The sequence below is a fragment of the Argentina silus genome, assembly GCF_951799395.1.
Source record: "Argentina silus genome assembly, chromosome: 1".
In the NCBI taxonomy this organism is placed as follows: domain Eukaryota; kingdom Metazoa; phylum Chordata; class Actinopteri; order Argentiniformes; family Argentinidae; genus Argentina; species Argentina silus.
Window position 1 is genome coordinate 25,064,017 of NC_139655.1, and position 19,482 is coordinate 25,083,498.

A 19,482-nucleotide genomic window follows, 5' to 3' on the forward strand; every position below is an offset into this window, starting at 1 on the left:
TTGTAGTGTTTAAAGACTATTAAGGAATGTTTTCTTCAGTACATTCTTGTTCTGCAAATAATTAAATCAATAATTGACATGAATAAATAACACACACATACACACACACACACACACACACACACACACACACACACACACACACACAGAGAAGCAATAGAAGGAATACAATTCTACTAAAACTTTAAAAGAAACACTAAATAAGGTAAGGTTTGTGTGTTTGTGGTCCTCCTGCACTCTGAGTGGTGCTGTCTCGCCTCTCGCTCTTTTTGAGATAATAATTGGATACATAAATTAAATAAATAAATAATGAACATACACACACACACACACACACACACACACACACACACACACACACACACACACACACACTCACACTCACACTCACACTCACACTCACACCCACATACACTCACACCCACACACTTCAATGATAGTCCAGTGCATGTCTATCTGTGATAATGAACAAGAAGCAATAGAAGGAATACAATTCTACTAAAACTTAAAAGAAACACAAAATAAGGTAAGGTTCGTGTGTTTGGGGTCCTCCTGCACTCTGAGTGGTGCTGTCTCGTCTCTCGCTCTTTTTGAGATTCGTCTCAGTAGCATACTCTCCATTCCTCCCGCGGACTGACGAGCGCTCGCAGCCGCTGCTCTGGTCGCCCCGAGCGGGTCTGCATCTCTATAGACCCCGGCAGGTATGGTGGTGGGGGGACAGAGGAAAACTTGAGCACCACGGAGGCGATTCTGTTGTTACATGTAGGCATACTATGACTAGCACATATGGTGTTACAGGCTAATAACATTATTCACATTCTTTGATACATCCGCGTCTTGTGACTTTATTTTTGTAGTAGCCGTTTACAGGACAGCCAAATACATTTGCCGTGACAGTTGAGTGAACAGTGACGCGCTACAGGCTACAAGAGCTACAACCTCTGCGCACAGACAACAAGGAAGTGAGGCATGCGAGGTGTTGCACGCCCATTTCACTGACTGTCGCGCTCCGAAACGTAGACCAGCGACAGTGGACTTTATAAACATGCTTATCCCCTTCGCTGTTGGACAGAGAGAATATCCCGCAACGCAGCTGATTTTGGGTATGTAATAGTTTTTGGATAGAATTATTACAGGCACCATGTTTTCATGTTTGGGTGTTAAGCTTTTCCATAGGCTTGTAGAATCTTTGTTTAAGGCTACTAAAGTAATAGGCCTATCATCATGATGAGGATCATCCTCCTCCTAATCATCATCATCATCTTTTTTTTTCATCATCTATCTTTATATTTATATAATACACACTACAGTGCGATGACGCACTCGACCCAGATGTTTGCATCTGCCGCGCGCGGTCGCACCTGCAGACGCGATTACATGTGTGCGCAGTATTTCACTATGTGATTACCCTATAGTTAAAATGCTTCACGGTCAGGTAGTGTTGCAATAACGGAATATATAAAATAGCGCATATTCTTCCGCTGCTGGGCATGGTTGTCGTTAAAATGAGCAGTGGAAGTGAGACCGTGCAGGTAACCCTTGCCTTCACCGCTCTATTTGGAAACACTTCCTGTTAAACTACCGGCTCATCGGCGTTGTGCTACGCCGTATTTCACCACACTAGACATGATTGGCTATGATAGAAGCCAATTTAATAAAATCCTCCAGGCCAGCCGCCGTTGTAGCCTAATCTGTAGGCTAACTGTGTGTGTGCGTGTGCATGTGTGTGTGTGTGTGTGTGTGTGTGTGTGTGTGTGTGTGTGTGTGTGTGTGTGTGTGTGTGTCCGTCTATCCGTCCGTCCGTCCTCCAACAGTCTGCTAAAGCCTTGAGGGATGGAGAGAGACCCAGTCCCGGAGACACACACTGGAGGAGAGACCAGCAGGGAGACCAACAGAGTGACCAGCCCCAGACCCCTGACCGAGACCCCTCACTTCACTACCCCTGTTACAGGGACCCCCACCCTCCCTAGACTCACCCTCAACCCCACCTTCACCCCCCCTACACTGACCCCTGCCTCCTCATCCCCTCCTCCCCTCACCCCAGCTCCTTTCTTCCCTGCTACATTCACCCCCACCCCTCCCATAGTGATCCCCACTTCCTCCCCCTCTGCACCCATCCCTACTCCCCCTGCACTCACCCCCTCCCCCAACCTCACTCCCCTGAAACAAATTCCTCTGCTCAACCCCATTCCTTCAACGGTGACCCTCACACCCTCCTCCCCTAATGCACTCTCCCCCACTCCTTCTCTCACCCTTACTCCCCCCTCCGTCACCCCCTCTTTCCCCCCCCCTGCTGTAACAGCCATCAATGCTGTACCCCAATCCTCTGTAACCCATGGCAACATGACCTCACCTCCCCGCACCTCCTCCATACTGACCAATGGGAACACAAGGCCTGCCCCCACACCCACCTCTACTGCAATCACGCCCTTTCACACCCCGGCCAATCCAACTGGCAGACAGGTAACTGAATGCACGCACCTATGCACACAAACACACACACACACACACACACACACACACACACACACCCACACACACACACACACACACACACACACAGTTATCTCTGCCCTCTCAGTCTTATTTGCTTACCGGTCCAACTGTCCCTATACACATCTACAGCCTGCCTATGACACACACATACACACACACGAATCTATTACACATTATCTACACTACTATACCAGAAAAATATGTAGCTGGTCTAGTTCACACAGGTTTAGGCTCTGTTGACAGGGTCTGCATTTTTGGCTTAGTATAATTTCCTCTCCATGCTCTTTGATCTGTGTGGTTCACAGTTCTACCCCTGTCGCTGTGGGAGGGTGTTTGAAGTTTTGGTCAGGCGGAGTTTACACAAACACACTATCAAACTATTAGTCTATCACAAACACTGTTTTCCTGGGCCAACTGGTTTTGCATCCATTTAGAAATATTCAAAACCCCTCAAATTTGCATTGTTTTCTTTTTCTTCGATATAACCAAGCCAGTAAGGGCTTATCGATATTTTCTTCATCGAAAATCATCCTTTACAGTCTTTAATATTTAATTTCTAACCCCCCCCCCACTTCCAGGCTACTCATCCCTGCCCACTGGGTACGCCCACTATGGTCCGAACTAACACTTCGTCAGTCAGGCACAGGGTTTCCCAGCAGGCTTTGCTTCTGGGGAAGGGTCCCTGCACCAGCCATGAACAGATGCTGCTGAGAGCTCAGATGGTAGGAGTACACACACTCGCACACATGACCACCCTAACTTCTTCTTTTAGTCTTCAACCACTCTGTTGTTATGAGTGTCTTTATCTAAAGCTGCATGTTTAAACAGCACTAAACCCTGGCTTAGGTCATGTCTCGTTCCATTCCCTCTGTCCTCTCTAGCAAACATCTACCAGCCCCCCTTATAGTCAAACTGAATCTCTCCCTATCCCTCACTGTCTCTGCCTTTCTCCTTCGACTTCTCCTTCTTTACTTCCTCTCTGTCTCTATATCTCTCTGGTAGCTGATTCTCACTTCTGCAGTGCGGCCTGTCCCCTCCTCCTCTTCCTCCTCTTCTTCCTCATCCTCTTCCTCTCGCCCAGCTTCTGCTCAGGTGAGCTGCTCAGCAGTTGCTGTGTGGTGTGTGTGTGTGTGTGTGTGTGTGTGTGTGTGTGTGTGTGTGTGTGTGTGTGTGTGTGTGTGTGTGTGTGTGTGTGGTGGCACAGTTTTAGTATGTATATTAAACTAGTTTAATATGCAGTAGATTGTGTCCCACAAGTATGCATGTGTACACAAGTATGTAACTAACCCTTTCTCTCTCTCTCTCTCTCTCTCTCTCTCTCTCTCTCTCTCTTTCCCAGCTCCAAAGTCTGACCCTGCGGCCGCCTCCCCCCGGCACATTGACCATCCCTGCCTCTCTCCGTCTCAAACCCCCCTCCTCCGCCCCCCCTCCCCTGTCTCGCCCCCGCACTCCTCTCTTCCCTCCGCTCAGGCCGCGGCCCCAGCCAAGCGCCACGGCAACAGACAGCCAGAACACACCCACCCGGCACCTCTCTGTCCCGCCCCCAAGTGAGTTAAAAACACATGACTCAGTTTGATGGTACTACAGAGATCCTATTGACTTCTGTTTGTGGGTTTCATTCAAGCATGTGCTACATATACTAAATATACAGTATGTGTTAACTGTAAGTAGCTTAGTTTAGACAAAAGCCTCTGCAAAATGATCACTTATACATTTGCATGAAATACCGTATATATTTTACAGGTGTAATGGAAGGTGTTTTATAGTGTATCAGGTCAGGCATAAACATAACTATGTCTTACAATTACCATCAGCCTACTTGAAAAGCTTTGAATGATTTCTCTTTCTCTGTCTCTCTCTTTCTGTCCTCCTTCTCACCCCCCCTCTTTATCCCTCACATTCTATTTCTCTCTGTTTCTTTCTTTCTCTCTTCCTCTCTTTCCTCCTCCTTCTTGCTCTCTCTCTCTTTCTCTCTCTCTCTCTCTCTCTCTCTCTCTTTCTACAGCACTCTACTCTTCCGTGCGTTCCGTCCCGCTGAGGCCCAGGCTGCATTCCCCAAATGGCCACAGGGTGGCGCATCCGAGACACAGACCAACTCTACGACCAATAGCTGCTGCCTCTGCCAAACAGACCCCTCCCCTCAACAGACAGTGGACTGGACTTCCGGGTCGTCCGTCCTCTCAAATGTCAAATCTCAGACCGACATCTGGCCAATCCCCACACAGCTCGGTACCTACGTCCCACTCCTTAGGTTCCACTTCCTGTTTCGAACGGTCGCCGTCAGCAGCGAGGCAGCTGCAAATCATCGCCCTCTCCTCCGGCCGCCAACCACAGCCTGCCAATAGTGCACATGCCCAAGCCTCTGTCCAATCAAAGCCTCCAGTTCTGGAGACCCCGCCTCCTCAGCTCGATGGGGAATCACAGAGGACTTTGAGTGCTGAACGCACTCTCACTCATCCTCCCAACCCCTCCCTCCCCAGAACCCCCTCCCTCCCCCCGTCACCTCTCTTCCCACCACCCTCAACCCCATCCTTCGTCTGCACACCCTCCCCCCATCACCAGACCAGCCCCCCCTCACATGTGCTGAGCCAAGAGAAGCAGGAGCAGGGGGGCAGAGAGGGAATGGAGGAGAAGAGAGAGGAGCAGAGGGAAAAAGAGGACGGGAGGGAGGAGACGAACGAGAAACAGGAAGAGAATGAGAGGGTGATGGAGGAGAGAGAAGGGATGGGAGAAGAAGAGGTCATGGGGAAGGAGATAGGGGGGATAGGGGAAGAGAAAGAGGACCAAAAAGAGAAAGAGAGGACAGGAGGGGAGGCACAGTTGATAGGAGAGGAGAAAGAGCATAGAGGGGGGATGGATACAGTCAAAGAACTGGTGAGGGAAGAGGAGAGGATGGCTACGGGTGAAACGGAAGAAGGGATGGAGGGAGTTATAGGAGATCAGAAAGAGAGAGAGAGGAAAGTGGGAGAGGAGGAAGAGATGGATATTTCTATGGACCAGTCTCAGTACCAAAGCAGATCCCAATCCAGTCTCATCCAGCAGCATCGTCAGCTAGATCCAGACCCAAACCTAAACCCAGACCCAAACCTAAATCCAAAACCAGACCCAAACCCAGACCCAGAACCAGACCCAGACTCAAACCCAAACCCAAACCCAGCCCCAGCCCCAGCCCCAGACCCCCTCACACAAGCACAAAGACTATCAGAACCTCTTAAGCAGGTTGAGCCACCTCCAGATCTCCCTCCAGTGGTCCAAGAGGACCTCTGTGAGAACATGTCAACACAGTCCGACAACCAATCAGGTACCAGCTCCTCCTATCACACACCAGCACTCTCAGCCTGTGTAAGGGTCACATATTGGTTGTATTGAAACATTGTACAGACATTTGATTTTCTTAAGATCATTTCAAAGACTAAATCAGATTAAGTCAGCATATCTTTCTCAAATCCATCAGTAGTCTGTGGTAACCTTGCTGCTAAAGTATATCAAGGGCAGCTAATATCTAAAGAGAATTTTTCTGATAACATTTTACATGAAGGTGCCCTTTTTTATAAACAAATAATCAATCATTTATAAATGAAATAAACCCTTTATAAATGGTGCCTTAATGTAAAGAGTTACTGTTTTTCTCAGGTGATGAACTTTTGTTTCCAGATGTTTTCCTTTACTTTGTGCTCTCTCTCCTGCATCCTTCACCTCTCTCCCTCATCTCTCCTTCCTTTCCTTTTCTTTCCCCTCCCTTCCTCCTCCTCCCCCCAGCGTTGTCCAGCCTTTCCTCTCAGTCTCCCCCGTCCTCACCCCCTATCATCCCTCCATTGGACAACGCCCCTCCCCTCCTACCTGCTCAGCCCACCCACCCAGCCATCGGTAACCTATCACAGGTCCGACCTGATACCCTCAGCCAATCACAAGATGAGCCTGAGACCCTCAGCCAATCAGACACTGGGCCCTGGACACAGAGAGTCTGGCCGGAGGGTGGAAGGCAGATACTGACTCATCTGGTGGAGGGCTTCGTCATCCAGGAGGGGCTACAGCCATTCCCGGTAAGTAAGGGCACACACACACACACACACACACACACACACACAACTGAGGATGACTCAGTAAAACATAATGTAAGTAATGCATAATGCAACGTAATGTCACTGGCTTACATGCCTGGCTGACGCGCCGAACTAAAAGTGATGGGGCGGTTACAAGACAAATGTATAGTACGGCATGGTTAGTTCAATTCAAAAAGGTGTGTGTGTGTGTGTGTGTGTGTGTGTGTGTGTGTGTGTGTGTGTGTGTGTGTGTGTGTGTGCGCGCGCGCGCGCGCGCGCGTGTGTGTGTGTGTGTGTGTGCGCGTGTGTGCAGGTGAGCCGGTCGTCTCTGCTGGTCCGAGGGGAACAAGTAGTGAGTGTGTCCCAGGAAACAAACGGGAACGGGGAGGCTGAGTTTTTCCCGTTAACGGACACAGTGCAAGCGGCGGAGTGTTCCACTGACTCAGACGGAGAGGGGGCGGCCACAGACGGCCCACTTACCTGTAGGAACTACACCTGTTTGTCAGAACTACCCATGTTTCTTAGAATCATTCCTGCTAGAACCTTCAGTTAGATTGTTATTTAAAAAAGGAATGAAATGAAACAAACAATACTACAAAGGATTTTTCTTGATTTGCTGTTTTTCTTTCTCTATCTTTCTCTCTCTCTCTCTCTCCAGTGGGGTCAGGTCAGAGAGAGAGAGCCGTGCTCAACTGTGAGTTCTGTGGGAAGAGAGGCCACGCCCACAACTTCATGCGCTCCAAGCGATTCTGCTCCACTTCCTGTGCCCGGAGGTGAGCTTCTCTGCCATTGGCCGAACAATGTCTATATCAATAATCATCCCTGCATGTCAGTTCTCCTTCCTTTTCCCTGAAATGTACACTTGTCCACTAGCCTTCATGGATTTAAAAGCATAGGATGGATGTAAGAGTCCATGGCTACACCAATTCAATGCTTTTAAATCCATGCAGAGAGTGGAAAACTGGTCACTTCAGGGAAAAGAGAGACAAATTGGAACGAAGGACATGAATTCGTGCTGACACAGACAAAAAGCCCAATACCAATCAGAGCCTCAGCCCCCTTCCCCCAATGCACTGGTGGAGAGGTGAGGGGATTGAAGGCTGTGTACAGTGGTGTAAACAGTGGTGTAAACACCCACCACCAAGTTGATCACAGAGCACGGTGGCGGTATTGACATTTTGATCAACTACATGAAGTGCCGAGGTGGTGTTTGTAACGCGTGCAGATTGTGTGCCAACAGTTTAATTCATACATGAATATGTATGAATATGTAAGATGTATGAATATGTAAGACGCATGATGACAACATTCAAACATTCACTCTCATCTGTAAAATTAGCAACTTTCCATAGCTACACAGGACAGATGTGAAATAGAGATTAGGCGGAAGACAAAATAGTGGAGAATTGACTTGAATGACTAGGCACGAGACAGACTATAACAACACACTATGCATTACAGAATAAAGTGAGGAAATATCATTGAGACAGGAGTAGGGATTTTAGGTTATAGTGAGAGACATCATTCCTGTCCATGCCATCCTCTACTCTGAATGGAAAACATGAGGCTGCAACCTGGACCTACAGCTGTGTACAACATTTGAACAATGAAATACAAGATGGCACAGTACATAGGCTGCTAGTAGGCCTATAGGCAAGTAACAAGTCTGGAGGACTATGTCAGGAGACCAGTCTCTCAAGTGGGAATAGGCTGATTTAACCCTTAGATACGCAGGGGGGCCCAGAGAAACTGCTCTAGGCCAGTGCTAGAGGTCTAGAGGCTAGGACCAGTCAGGAATCGGGCAAAATAGTTCCACATTTGTGTGTAGCATAAAATACACAAAATAATACACTATTCTACACTCTCTGAACACTTTATTAGGAACACCTGTACACCTTCTCATGGTGGAGGTGGTGTAATGGTGCAGGGAATGTTTTCTTGGCAGACTTTGGGCCCGTTAATACCAATCAATCATCGCTTGAATGCCACAGCCTATTTGAGTATTGTTTGCTGACCATGTGCATCCCTTCATGGCCACAATTTACCCATCTTCTAATGGCTACTTCCAGCATGATAATGCACCATGTCACAAAGCAAAAGTCGTCTCAAACTGGTTTCATGAACATGACAATGAGTTCAGTGTTCTTCAGTGGCCTTCCCAGTCACCGGATCTGAATCCAATAGAACACCTTTGGGATGTGGTAGAAAAAAGAAAAAAAAAGCATACTTCTATTCTAGTGTGATAAACATTTTGCACGCAGACAGACTGACAGACAGACAGACAGAAACATAAACAGATACAGACAGGATGTGGTCAGAGTGCAACCACTTGTGCTCAGGCAGGAAAGAGTGATAAGTTCTGTTCTCTCTCTCTACCTCTTATATGTACCTCTCTCTCTCTTCCCCTCTCTCTCTCTCTTCCCCTCTCTCTCTCTTCCCCTCTCTCTCTCTCTTCCCCTCTCTCTCTCTCTCTCTCTCTCTTCCCCTCTCTCTCTCTCTTCCCCTCTCTCTCTCTCTCTCTCTCTCTCTCTCTCTCTCTCTAGTTTTAGTGTCCGTCTGACCAAGCGACTGCGTGCACTCAGTGCAGGCAGCCAGCCAGAGGGGCGTGTCTCTGCTCTGAGGAGGGCGGAGTCTGTCCCTGGGAAACCCCTTCTCCTGCGGCTGGTCAGTTATGACTCCAACCTTCCAGCAACCTTTGGGCAACATTGTAGCTCTGATTCACAAATGGTAGTCCCTAATCTTACGTACAGTGTGTCACTCAAATGAATAAATGCTATGATATTTGCCAGATTTGTACCCATAGCTAAATGAAAAATAATTGTCTTAAATTCGCAGACACAGCTGAATGATTGGCTGGCGTCATGGAAACCCTCCCCTGAGCTGATACAGTCTCTTGTTTTCCGCCTTTGTCACATGACCTGTTTCAGCCCCGCCCCCGCGAGCTGTGGAGCCCCCGTCGCCGTGACTATGATGCGGAAGAGGAGGGCCCTGCTGTTCCCATGACGACCAGGCTGGAGCGGCGGGCAGGCCGGAGAGCCAGGAGGGCGTCTGAGCCAGCAATGACCTCTAACCCCGCCCCCACGTCTCACCTTAGACCTGCCCAGTGGAGTGTAGAGGAAGTCTGGGCCTTCATACACTCTCTGCCAGGTATAAAACACACACCACACCACACACACACACACACACACACACACACACACACACACACACACACATCTCGGTACATGCACAATGGCAGTAATAGAGCACAACCTCACCTCTGTGGCCTGACTGCAGGTTGTGGGTAGGTTGTGACAAGGCTGTAGGGGGGTTTCCATATAGCATTAACCTGCGTGTCCTGTCTGTAGGTTGCAGGGAGGTTGCGGAGGCGTTCCGGCTGCAGGAGATTGATGGGCAGGCCCTGCTGCTCCTGACTGAAGACCATCTGATGACCAGCATGAACATTAAACTAGGACCTGCACTCAAGATCTGTGCTCATATCAATGCACTGAAACACCACTGAGAGAGTGAGAGAGAGGGAGTGATACAGAAAGAAGAGGATGCGGAGAGATGGAGAGAGACAGCACTCAAGTGATAAAGCAAGAGAGAGAGAAAGAGAGGGACTAGTGTGATAACAATAGATTCATTCAAAGAGATTATGAATTATGATTACAGTGCAGTTAGGATGATGAAGAGAGGGAAAAGAGAGGGAGGGAGGGCGAGGGAGAGAGAGAGGGCGATGGAGAGGGCGAGAGAGAGAGTGAAGGCCCTCCATCTCTTATGTAGAGATTTTTCTATTGTCTCTTTGTGCATATTTGACAATGCAGTATGGGAGGTGTACATTTGGAAGATATTTCATGAAGGATTTTTAATATATACATTTGTCTATTTAGGTTTTTTAGAATGTAGTGTCAAATGGGAAATATATTCAGTTTTAAAATGTCTGTGTAAAGACAAAGTCAATTACTGTGTAAATAAATTAAACAAATTATAATATTTTATATTACTTTACTACTAGACACCTACATGTCAGTCAGTGGATGAAATGTCATATTACAAGTAGAGAAGTCATTAATCGTCACAGTTCTATCTTATCCTTCTTCAAATAATTCAATAAAGGAAATATTTAACTAACGAACGTTTTGTTCCTTTGCACCTATACTATGTCGAATTACTGTAGTGAGAGAAATTACGCAGTTCAATAGATGTTGATGCATTACGCACCGCTAGATGGCGATAATCATTCAGGTAGCCTAGACACTGCACTGTAATAGGCTACTATTCCCAGAACGCATGGAAACGATTATCATGATGATGACAATAAATCTGTATTTCATAAAAACATTGCAGAACCCATGTTCATATTTCTGAGAATAGAATATGAGAATACTGTGTCTAAAGCTGAATCTTTCACTTGATACTAAATCAATCCGTGTTTTTATCCTATGCGCAATTATGGATTTCTCATCAAATGTGTTTACTATATAGGCTTCTCAAAGAGCAAGTATCTCTAGGCTTATCAATGTTTTCTTTTCTTTTTTTTCACAGCAGTCTACCATCCCAAGACCCTTCCTATCTGGTTCAAGTTAGTCTCTCGTATGAGCTCTGATTGGCTTAAAGTTCTGGCTGAAAGTTTTTTTTCCTCCACTATAAAACTCAATATGCGCAATTTTCGTCGTTCTGGCACACTGGCGCACACTGAATGGATGGAACTCTAACTTCTCCTGGTTGTATTGATCTCATGGGGATTTTCTCTTTTAACATGTGTTAGTGTCGAATAATTGATTATTAGGGCTGATTTATTTCTCCCTTTTCTCCATATTTCCCTTGCTTTGGCTAAGAGGACAACCACATATCTATCTTCACCCACGACTATAAAGACTGAAGCAGCCTGCACATCGTTCAACATCAGTTTTCATTGCCAATAATTTTCAACATTTCAAGAGACAACGGTTCTTGTTGATTGACAGCGCGCACCGCGACAGGTTAGTTCCATGGCGCATGTGTGCAGACAGCTTAGCGGCAGCGCGGCGAGCTGCGCAGGGTGGGTAGGGGTCATCATCGCTACGGCCACCAACGACTGGGTGCGCACCTGCGACTACACCGTCGCTACCTGCGTGCGCATGGATGAGCTGGGTTCGCGGGGCCTTTGGGCGACGTGCGTCATCTCCCCTGCGCTCTACCACTGCTTCGCCCTCAACCAGATCCTCACGCTGCCAGGTGAGAGGGAGAGATAAGAAAGTGTGTATTTGTGTGTGTGTGTGTGTGTGTGTGTGTTTGTGTGTGTGTGTGTGTGTGTGTGTGTGTGTGTGTGTGTGTGTGTGTGTGTGTGTGTGTGTGTGTGTGTGTGTGTGTGCTCAATTGTAATTGAGCTCTATGGTGATATTGTTGCGTTGTCATGTTTCTCCCAGCTTACATCCAGACCTCCCGTGCGCTGATGATCTGTGCCTGTCTGATGGGGCTTCCTGCCATGGCGCTGGTGCTAATGGCCATGCCCTGCGTACGGCTGGCACATGAGAGCCCAGTCACCAAGCAGAGGCGTGGCTTGGTGGGAGGGGCCCTGATCCTGATCATGGGTGAGTGAGACACACACACACACACACACATGCACACACACGCACACACGCACACACATACACACACACATATGGCATAAATTGAAAATATACATAGAAAAGCAACCACTTTTAAGGGGATTGTTTGTCTCTGTACATAAGGTGAGCTGGTAGGTCAGGGGAAGGAGGGTCAGAGCATGTCTGTCAAACCCACTTCCTCTCTGGGCCTGTCTCTCAGCACTTCCTGCTTCCTGTATGGGACAGGTAGTCCCTGTCAGTGACCTCAGGGAGATGTGCAGCTGTGGATGAGAAGGAGACATGTCATGTCCTCACAACTTATTTTTCCTTCTCCCACTCTACCCCTTCAACTTCCCTCCAACTCTTTCTCTGCTCCTTATCTATCTATCCCTTTCTCTCTCCCTCCCTCTGCCCCCCACCTGCTCCTCTCTCTCTCTCTCTCTCACTATCTCTCATTTTTTTCTTCTCTCCATCTCGTCCAGCCATCTGTGGAATCGTGTCGACTGTCTGGTTTCCGATTGGTGCGCACAAAGAGGAGGGCCTGATGTCATTCGGCATGTCTCTGTACGCCGGCTGGGTCGGCTCTGCCCTCTGTCTTCTGGGCGGGGCCATGATCCTGTGCTGCCACAGCAACGACCCTGCTGCGACCCCCCAGCGGCGAGAGAACAGCTTCTACTACTCTAGGCAGGGGGGGTCAGCCACCCCCATCCCCCCCTCCGCCACAGGGAACCATGCCAAGAGCGCGCACGTGTGAGAGCGTGCACGTGTAACAGAGAGAGTAAAGAGGGTTGGTCCTAACTACCCCAACTGTAACTGTAATGATCCGGGCTGTGAGTAGATGAGGGCTCTGTCCAGAAACATACAACCCCTCCCTTCTACTCCCCAGACACTTGTGTAATGTAGATATGAAGGGACTGGATAGGTATGAGCAAAAAGCTGCACCTCGCCCTCTATTTGGCTAGGGAGAATTGAACCATCTTTCTACAGGTACCTTTCCATTCATAAGCTCCTTCAGCTCTAAAGAAGTGTCTCGGGAGTAGGGGCTGTTTTGTGGACAGTCCAACGACTCACAGCAAAAGCCTATCCTATACCCCCTCTCATCCAACACAACACTTACAATACATCTTCAGACCTTCTGTTCAAATAGTATATGAAATCATTTCAAATATGTTGCTGTGATTGATTGAGTTTGCCTGGCACATTGGAACCAATAGAATAGTCCCAAGAATGCAAACCCTGTCAAGCAAGCAAACGCTCAAAGTATTTTAAAACGTTCAAATACTATTTTGACTCAGGTCTGATAGAGTAGGATAAAGTGCCATTTATGCTGTTGTTTCGATCGTTTTGTAACCTGCACAGAACATGTCACCTCATTATGCTTTCTGCACCACACTGTCCCACATCTGGACATTCACTAACCAGGGCATGCTCTCCTGGAGGAAATACTGGCCTGCTCATGACCTCACATCCTGTCTGACAAACAGGAAACTGGCCAGGTGGCTTCTACTCTCTTTGGCTTTTTACCCGATAGCTACCCTCTCTATGCCCCATGACATGGAATAGTAATAATAACCATAACTATGACATGGAATAGTAATAATAACCATAACTATGTATGTTGTATGGATGATACCATTATGATGTCCTTATAGCATGGAATAATGTATTTAACCTCCAATGATGGTCTAATACCTATGAGTAAACTACCTTTTTGATGTAAAAAAGAAATAAAATAAAATGGTATTCAGATTGATTGTCAGTCCAGTTCACTCATAATGCAAGATATATTCAAAGTGATTTAATTGACCGTTTATTAGACCACTTCAAAGCACAGCTCACACTCACACTCTCTCTTCACACATTTACACACAGTCTGATTCAACAATAAATATATTTAAAATGTTCATAACAATAAAATCATGTACTCTGTTTTGTAAATATAATTTCATCACACAAGTTAAGAGAGACTGAAATACAGTACAAACAAAACATAAGCTGGAATGGTTTCAGCAAACCATCATATAGTTCATTCATACTTAAATACACCAGAAATGTACAGTAAGCATTGGACAGTGTGTTGACTCCAGATAAACAAACACAGTGTCATATTCCAGTGTAATAAACTAATCTCTCTGACACTGTCTCTTTGTGTCTGTGAGTCACTGAGTTGCAGAGAAAAGAGAAGCACTTACAAATGATAATGATGATGTTTTTAACTACTTTTAGTGTGTGTAGAACATTCTAGTTGCTTTAAATGTCTGAACTGTGTTTTTTCTGTCGCTATACGTGTGACTCCTGAACTCAACGGATGGGGTAATAAAGTTCATTCATTCATTCATCTATTCATTCATCCCTCCCTTTCTACAGAAAAGGTGTGTTGTGAGCATCAATGGATTGCAAGCTTTTTTCTCTCCCTCCTCTCCTCTCCTCTCCCATTGACACAGGAGATGGACCTCTTTAGCTCGAGCTGCCACTCAAAAGACTAGCCCTCCTCTTCCTGTGGATCAAAGCCGTGATTGGCTTGTCCCCTGGCCCGGCTTCCTCTTGAGGAATGCTGGCCACCCGGTCCGGACTGGTAACCGTAACCCTCCTCGTTCTTGTTTTGATACTGGTATCCATCTTGGTACTGGTTTTGATACTCGTTTCCATCTTGGTACTGATTTTGATACTGGTCTCCTTCCTGATACTGGTTTTGCTGTTGGTTCTGGTACTGGTAACCCTTTTCCTCGGGGGCAGACCAGCCCTGGTAGCAGCCCTCTTCCTGGTTCTCGTGGGGGTAAAGATTGTCACCGGGGGTGGGCCCGAAGCTGTCATCTAGTTGGTCATCATAGCGCTGGTAGGTGCTGGCGTGCGCCTGTTCCTCCATGGCGCTGAGCTCCAGGGAGCTGTGCCGTATCCCATAGCAACCGTAGATCAGCACACCTGGGGGGGAGAGGAGATGGGGGGGGGGGGGAGAGAGAGGGAAGGAGATATGGGTGAGAGAGAAGGAGTGTGTGTGTTTGTTTGGGGTGGGGGGGGGGGGTATGAGGGAGGATAGAGAGAAAGGGTTGATGAGAGAGAAGGTATTTTTGGAGAGAAGATGGAGGGAGATTAAAAAAGGGAGTGGGTGGAGGGGAGAGGTGGTGAGGTATTGGCTATGACTCATCTCCACATAAGGAAAACATTCTCCTTGCCTTCCCCCCTCCTGCCAACCCAGCACTGCAGGTGGAACAGAGACAAATGTCTGGATCCATCTCCAAGTACACCCTATTCCCCATCGACTGTACTGCTTCTGGACCACCCTCTATTTTCTTTCCAGTGGTACACTCCTTTAACCCACCCTAATGCCAATACAGTGCACTCCTTTTGGACTACTCTACATGTATATTTCAATGGTGCAGTGTTTTACCCCTTCCTGTTTAAGATGAGATAAGTTACGCTTTTAATGTTTGTTTGCACTGAAATTAGTTTTACGCCACTATTGTCTTTGTATTGAATTGCTCTTGAATAAATATGTATGATCAAAAACAGCTCATGTCAGAACAAATGAAAATGTCTAAATGGAATCGCTCATGTTCTTGTTCTATCTCTCTAACAACTACTCCAGTGTTGTCCTGTGTAGAACTGCCATCAAGAGACCATCGCTGATCTGCAGTTACGTACCCAGTGAGCACCACACGGCGAACCTGGCCCATGTGAGAGGCGATAGCTTGAGCATGAGGTAGGAGTTGACCAAAATGGCCGCCACAGGGACGAACGGCACGCAGGGCGCCATGTAGGGCAAGACCCGCCCGCTCTCCGGCTGACGCAGGATCACCACCAGCAGCGACGCCATGACGCCGGCCATTAGCGTCGCCACGATCCCAGATACGACCGCACCCGCTCCCACCCCCTTCTCCACGCCGAAGATGACGGTCGCCCAGAGGAGGAAGGAGAGGAGGAAGAGAAGGAGGGTGCAGCGGGTGACCAATCGGCCAGTGATAGGGGTGGGCCGGGCCGAGGCGTCGGGGATTCCCAGCCGCACACGCAGGGGGTAGTAATGGCTACCCAGAATCCTCTTCAGCAGGGAGGAGGGGCCGCTGTGGAAGTCGCTCGAGCCTTTGGCCCCGTCCGATCCACCAGATTGGTAGTTGGAGCCGTCTGAACCCGATTGTCCAATCAGCATCTCGTCGTCGTTAGTGGGCGTGGCTCCGTCGTCGCATTCTGCCAGGACGCCGTCCTTCCTCTTCAGCCCATCCTCATCCTCCCCGGTGAAGTGGTGTGTGTCGGTGAGCGGGTCGGGCTGGTAGCGGAGCAGGAGCACACACACACTGACAAGTGTGTAGGCCAGCAGCGTGCCAATGGACATCATTTCTATCAGGTCCCTCAGGCTGACCAGGAGAGACATGATGGCAGCCAGACATCCTGACACTGCACATGCCAATGCAGGAGTGTGTGTGTACGGGGACACGTGGGCAAGGAACCTAGACACACACACACACACACACACACACACACACACACACACAATGATAACAAACACATATGCATACATGCTAGGTGTGTGTGTGCGTGTGCATGCGTGCATGTATGTGTGTGTGTGTGTGTGTGTGTGTGTGTGTGTGTGTGTGTGTGTGTGCTTGTGTGTGTATGCTTCTTCAGAGTATGTGTCACCTAAAGAGCAGTCCGTCACTGGACATGGCGTAGATGACCCTGGGCATAGGGAACAGAGAGCCCAGTAGAGAGACTGTCAGTCCTGCTATAGAGCCCACAGCTACAATGTATTTCCCCCATATGAACCCATGCACCGCAAACATCTCCATGAGAGGGGCTGAGCCGTCGATCAGGTCATAGGGAACCATCAGGGTCAAGATCACACTCACCTACAGAAGAGAGAGAGAGGGGGGGAGGGAGGGGGGGAGGGAGAGAGGGATGGAGGGAGGGGGAGAGAAAGAGTGAAATGGAGGGATAGAGGGAAGAGAAGGGAGAGGGATTGAGACTACGGCCATACAAATATAAGTGTGTGTGTGTGTGTGTGTGTGTGTGTGTGTGTGTGTGTGTGTGTGTGTGTGTGTGTGTGTGTGTGTGTGTGTGTGTGTGTGTGTACTCACAGACACCAAATCAAATCAAATCAAAATGTGTCACATACAGTACCAGTCAAAGGTTTGGACACACCTTCTCATTCAATGGTTTTTCTTTATTTTGATTATTTTGTACATTGTAGATTAATATTGAAGACATCAAAACTATGAAGGAACACATATGGAATTATGTGGTAAACAAAAAAGTGTTTAACAAACCAGAATATGTTTTATATTTTAGATTCTTCAAAGTAGCCACCTTTTGCTTTGATGACAGCTTTGCACAGTCTTGGCAAGTTTGTGTCCAAACTTTTGACTGGTACTGTATATTGCATACAGCCGTAATTTACATAGTGAAATGTTTTAGGATCTTGCTCCTTGCTCAACAACAACAGTCAGCAACAATCAACAAGTCACGTATGCAGTAAAGCAGTGATAAGGGTATAGATTGTGTGTGTGTGTGTGTGTGTGTGTGTGTGTGTGTGTGTGTGTGTGTGTGTGTGTGTGTGTGTGTGTGTGTGTGTGTGTAGCCTACTCACAGAGACATATGCGGTGAGGCTCGCTATCAGTGAGGCAGTGATAGCGTAGGGGATTGAGGTGTTGGGATTCTTGGCCTCCTCTCCCGTCGTGGCGATGATGTCAAACCCGATGAAGGCGTAGAAACAGGTGGCTGCACCCTGCATCACCTGCACAGGTCACCATGGTTACACAGGTACTGTCATGGTTACAGTATCAGGCACCAGTCCCAGGAAGTGAGAGCTAACCTGATGAATGGTAGATGCTAAGTAGGATCCTTGGGAAGACCCTACCCTAACCCAAGCCCTTACCTAACCCTTGCCTAACCCTTACCATAACCCTAACTTTAATCCTAACCTTAAACATTTGAAATCTCAACTTCAATGAGGTGACATCAGAGTCTCACTTAGCATTCAGGGATAGAGTTGCTGTGGTGTCAAGAAGAAACACATTTCCCTTTGGGTCTCTGACCTAACATGGCTGGAACAGGTCAATGTTATGTAAAACGTACTTCCACCTATCAATTGATGTTATGTAATTGATGAAAGAGGGATGCTTGTGCTTGTGAACAGAGCTTTATGCTCTATCCTGGGTATTAGGGGAAAGGACGGACAGACAGACGGACGGATGGACGGGATATCTTACCCCTGACCATCCGTAAGGCAAGAACATGCCCCCCTCCCAGTTGCCGACGGAAACGAAGAACATTCCGGCGATGACGATGAACACCCAGACCACCAGGTTGACAATGTTCAGAACGTTGTTGAGACCCACCGAGTTACGGACCCCCAGGGATACGATCACCGTGACGACCAGGGATATCACCAGGGCCAGCACGTCTGGGTACGATTCCTCCCCTTTACCTGTGAGAGAGAAACACACATGGGTAACACACACACACTGTTAAACACTCTGTAATTCTCCCCTTTAACTACTGTATGAGAGAGTTGTTACACACATACACAACCATTAAAAACACACACATTGAGCAAATTGTTCTACACACACGCAACCATTCCCTCTGTTGTCATTGTGACTCACCCAGGCCTCGGAGTCTGCCCAGGTGCGTTATCATGTAGTTGCTGATGGTGTGATTGGCCAGTGAGTCAAACATGCTGCTGAGAGCCGACGCCCCCGCGGCCGTACCAATCAGGTACTCCAGGATCAGGTTCCAGCCAATGAAGAAGGCCACACACTCCCCCACAGTCACGTAGCTGTAGGTGTAGGCTGAGCCCGTGGTCTTTGGAACACGCACGCCAAACTCGGCATAACACACTCCTACAGGGGGGAAAACATGTCCATGGGGTGGATACACACACACACACACACACACGTGTGTGTATCTGTGTGTGTGTGTGCGTGTGTGCGTGTGTGTGTGTGTGTGTGCGTGTGCGTGTGTGTGTGTGTGTGTGTGTGTGTGTGTGTGTGTGTAAGTATGTGTGTGTGTATGTTTGTGTCTCACCTGACAGTATGGAAGCCACTGCCGCGATGATGAAAGACAGAATGACCCCTGGCCCGGCCGTCGCCTTGGCGACCAGCCCGGCAACCACGTACATCCCTGTGCCAACGCAGCTCCCCAACCCTAGCGATACCAGGTCCATGGTTGTAAGGACCTTGGCCAGTCCCACTCCTGAGCCCTCGGTGACCTCTGTGATGTCCCCTGACCCCTGACCCATGACCCCTACAGGCTTGGTACGGAGGAGCCGGGAGTAGAGGCTGTACCACGCATCGCCCCATGACACACGCCCCAGCCACCCTGCCATTGTTACAGTATAGGTGGGCAACTAAGGGACTGTATGTGTGTGTGTGTGTGTGTGTGTGTGTGTGTGTGTGTTT

The 19,482-nt window shown here is 48.2% G+C and overlaps 3 protein-coding genes across 5 annotated transcripts; 2 read left to right on the forward strand and 1 right to left on the reverse strand.

The window, feature by feature from the left end:
* The first annotated feature begins 676 nt into the window (after positions 1-676).
* Positions 677-10,811, forward strand: LOC310810144 (polyhomeotic homolog 3). 3 transcript variants are annotated; one of them, XM_083677805.1, is made up of 11 exons: positions 677-1,103; positions 1,815-2,463; positions 3,075-3,218; positions 3,836-4,043; positions 4,502-5,797; positions 6,256-6,539; positions 6,853-7,021; positions 7,198-7,312; positions 9,083-9,203; positions 9,467-9,686; positions 9,887-10,811. In XM_083677805.1, the coding sequence occupies exons 2-11, from the start codon at positions 1,834-1,836 to the stop codon at positions 10,039-10,041; spliced, it is 3,342 nt and encodes a 1,113-aa protein (XP_083533931.1). In that variant the 5' UTR covers positions 677-1,103; positions 1,815-1,833; the 3' UTR covers positions 10,042-10,811. The 3 variants fall into 3 exon arrangements, with proteins under 3 accessions (XP_083533931.1, XP_083533930.1, XP_083533932.1); XM_083677804.1 differs by having other exon boundaries at positions 680-1,103; positions 9,083-9,266; XM_083677806.1 differs by lacking the exon at positions 3,075-3,218 and having other exon boundaries at positions 680-1,103; positions 9,083-9,266.
* Positions 10,812-11,213: 402 nt separating this feature from the next.
* Positions 11,214-13,792, forward strand: cldn11b (claudin 11b). Its single transcript, XM_083684230.1, has 3 exons — positions 11,214-11,738; positions 11,930-12,094; positions 12,574-13,792. Exons 1-3 carry the CDS (start codon positions 11,513-11,515, stop codon positions 12,843-12,845), a joined length of 663 nt encoding a protein of 220 aa, XP_083540356.1. The 5' UTR covers positions 11,214-11,512; the 3' UTR covers positions 12,846-13,792.
* Positions 13,793-14,573: 781 nt separating this feature from the next.
* Positions 14,574-19,409, reverse strand: slc7a14b (solute carrier family 7 member 14b; the record flags this gene model as incomplete). Its single annotated transcript, XM_083679955.1, has 7 exons — positions 14,574-15,013; positions 15,734-16,533; positions 16,724-16,932; positions 17,670-17,816; positions 18,292-18,509; positions 18,688-18,924; positions 19,109-19,409. 7 exons carry the CDS (start codon positions 19,407-19,409, stop codon positions 14,574-14,576), a joined length of 2,352 nt encoding a protein of 783 aa, XP_083536081.1.
* Between the last annotated feature and the right edge of the window lie 73 nt (positions 19,410-19,482).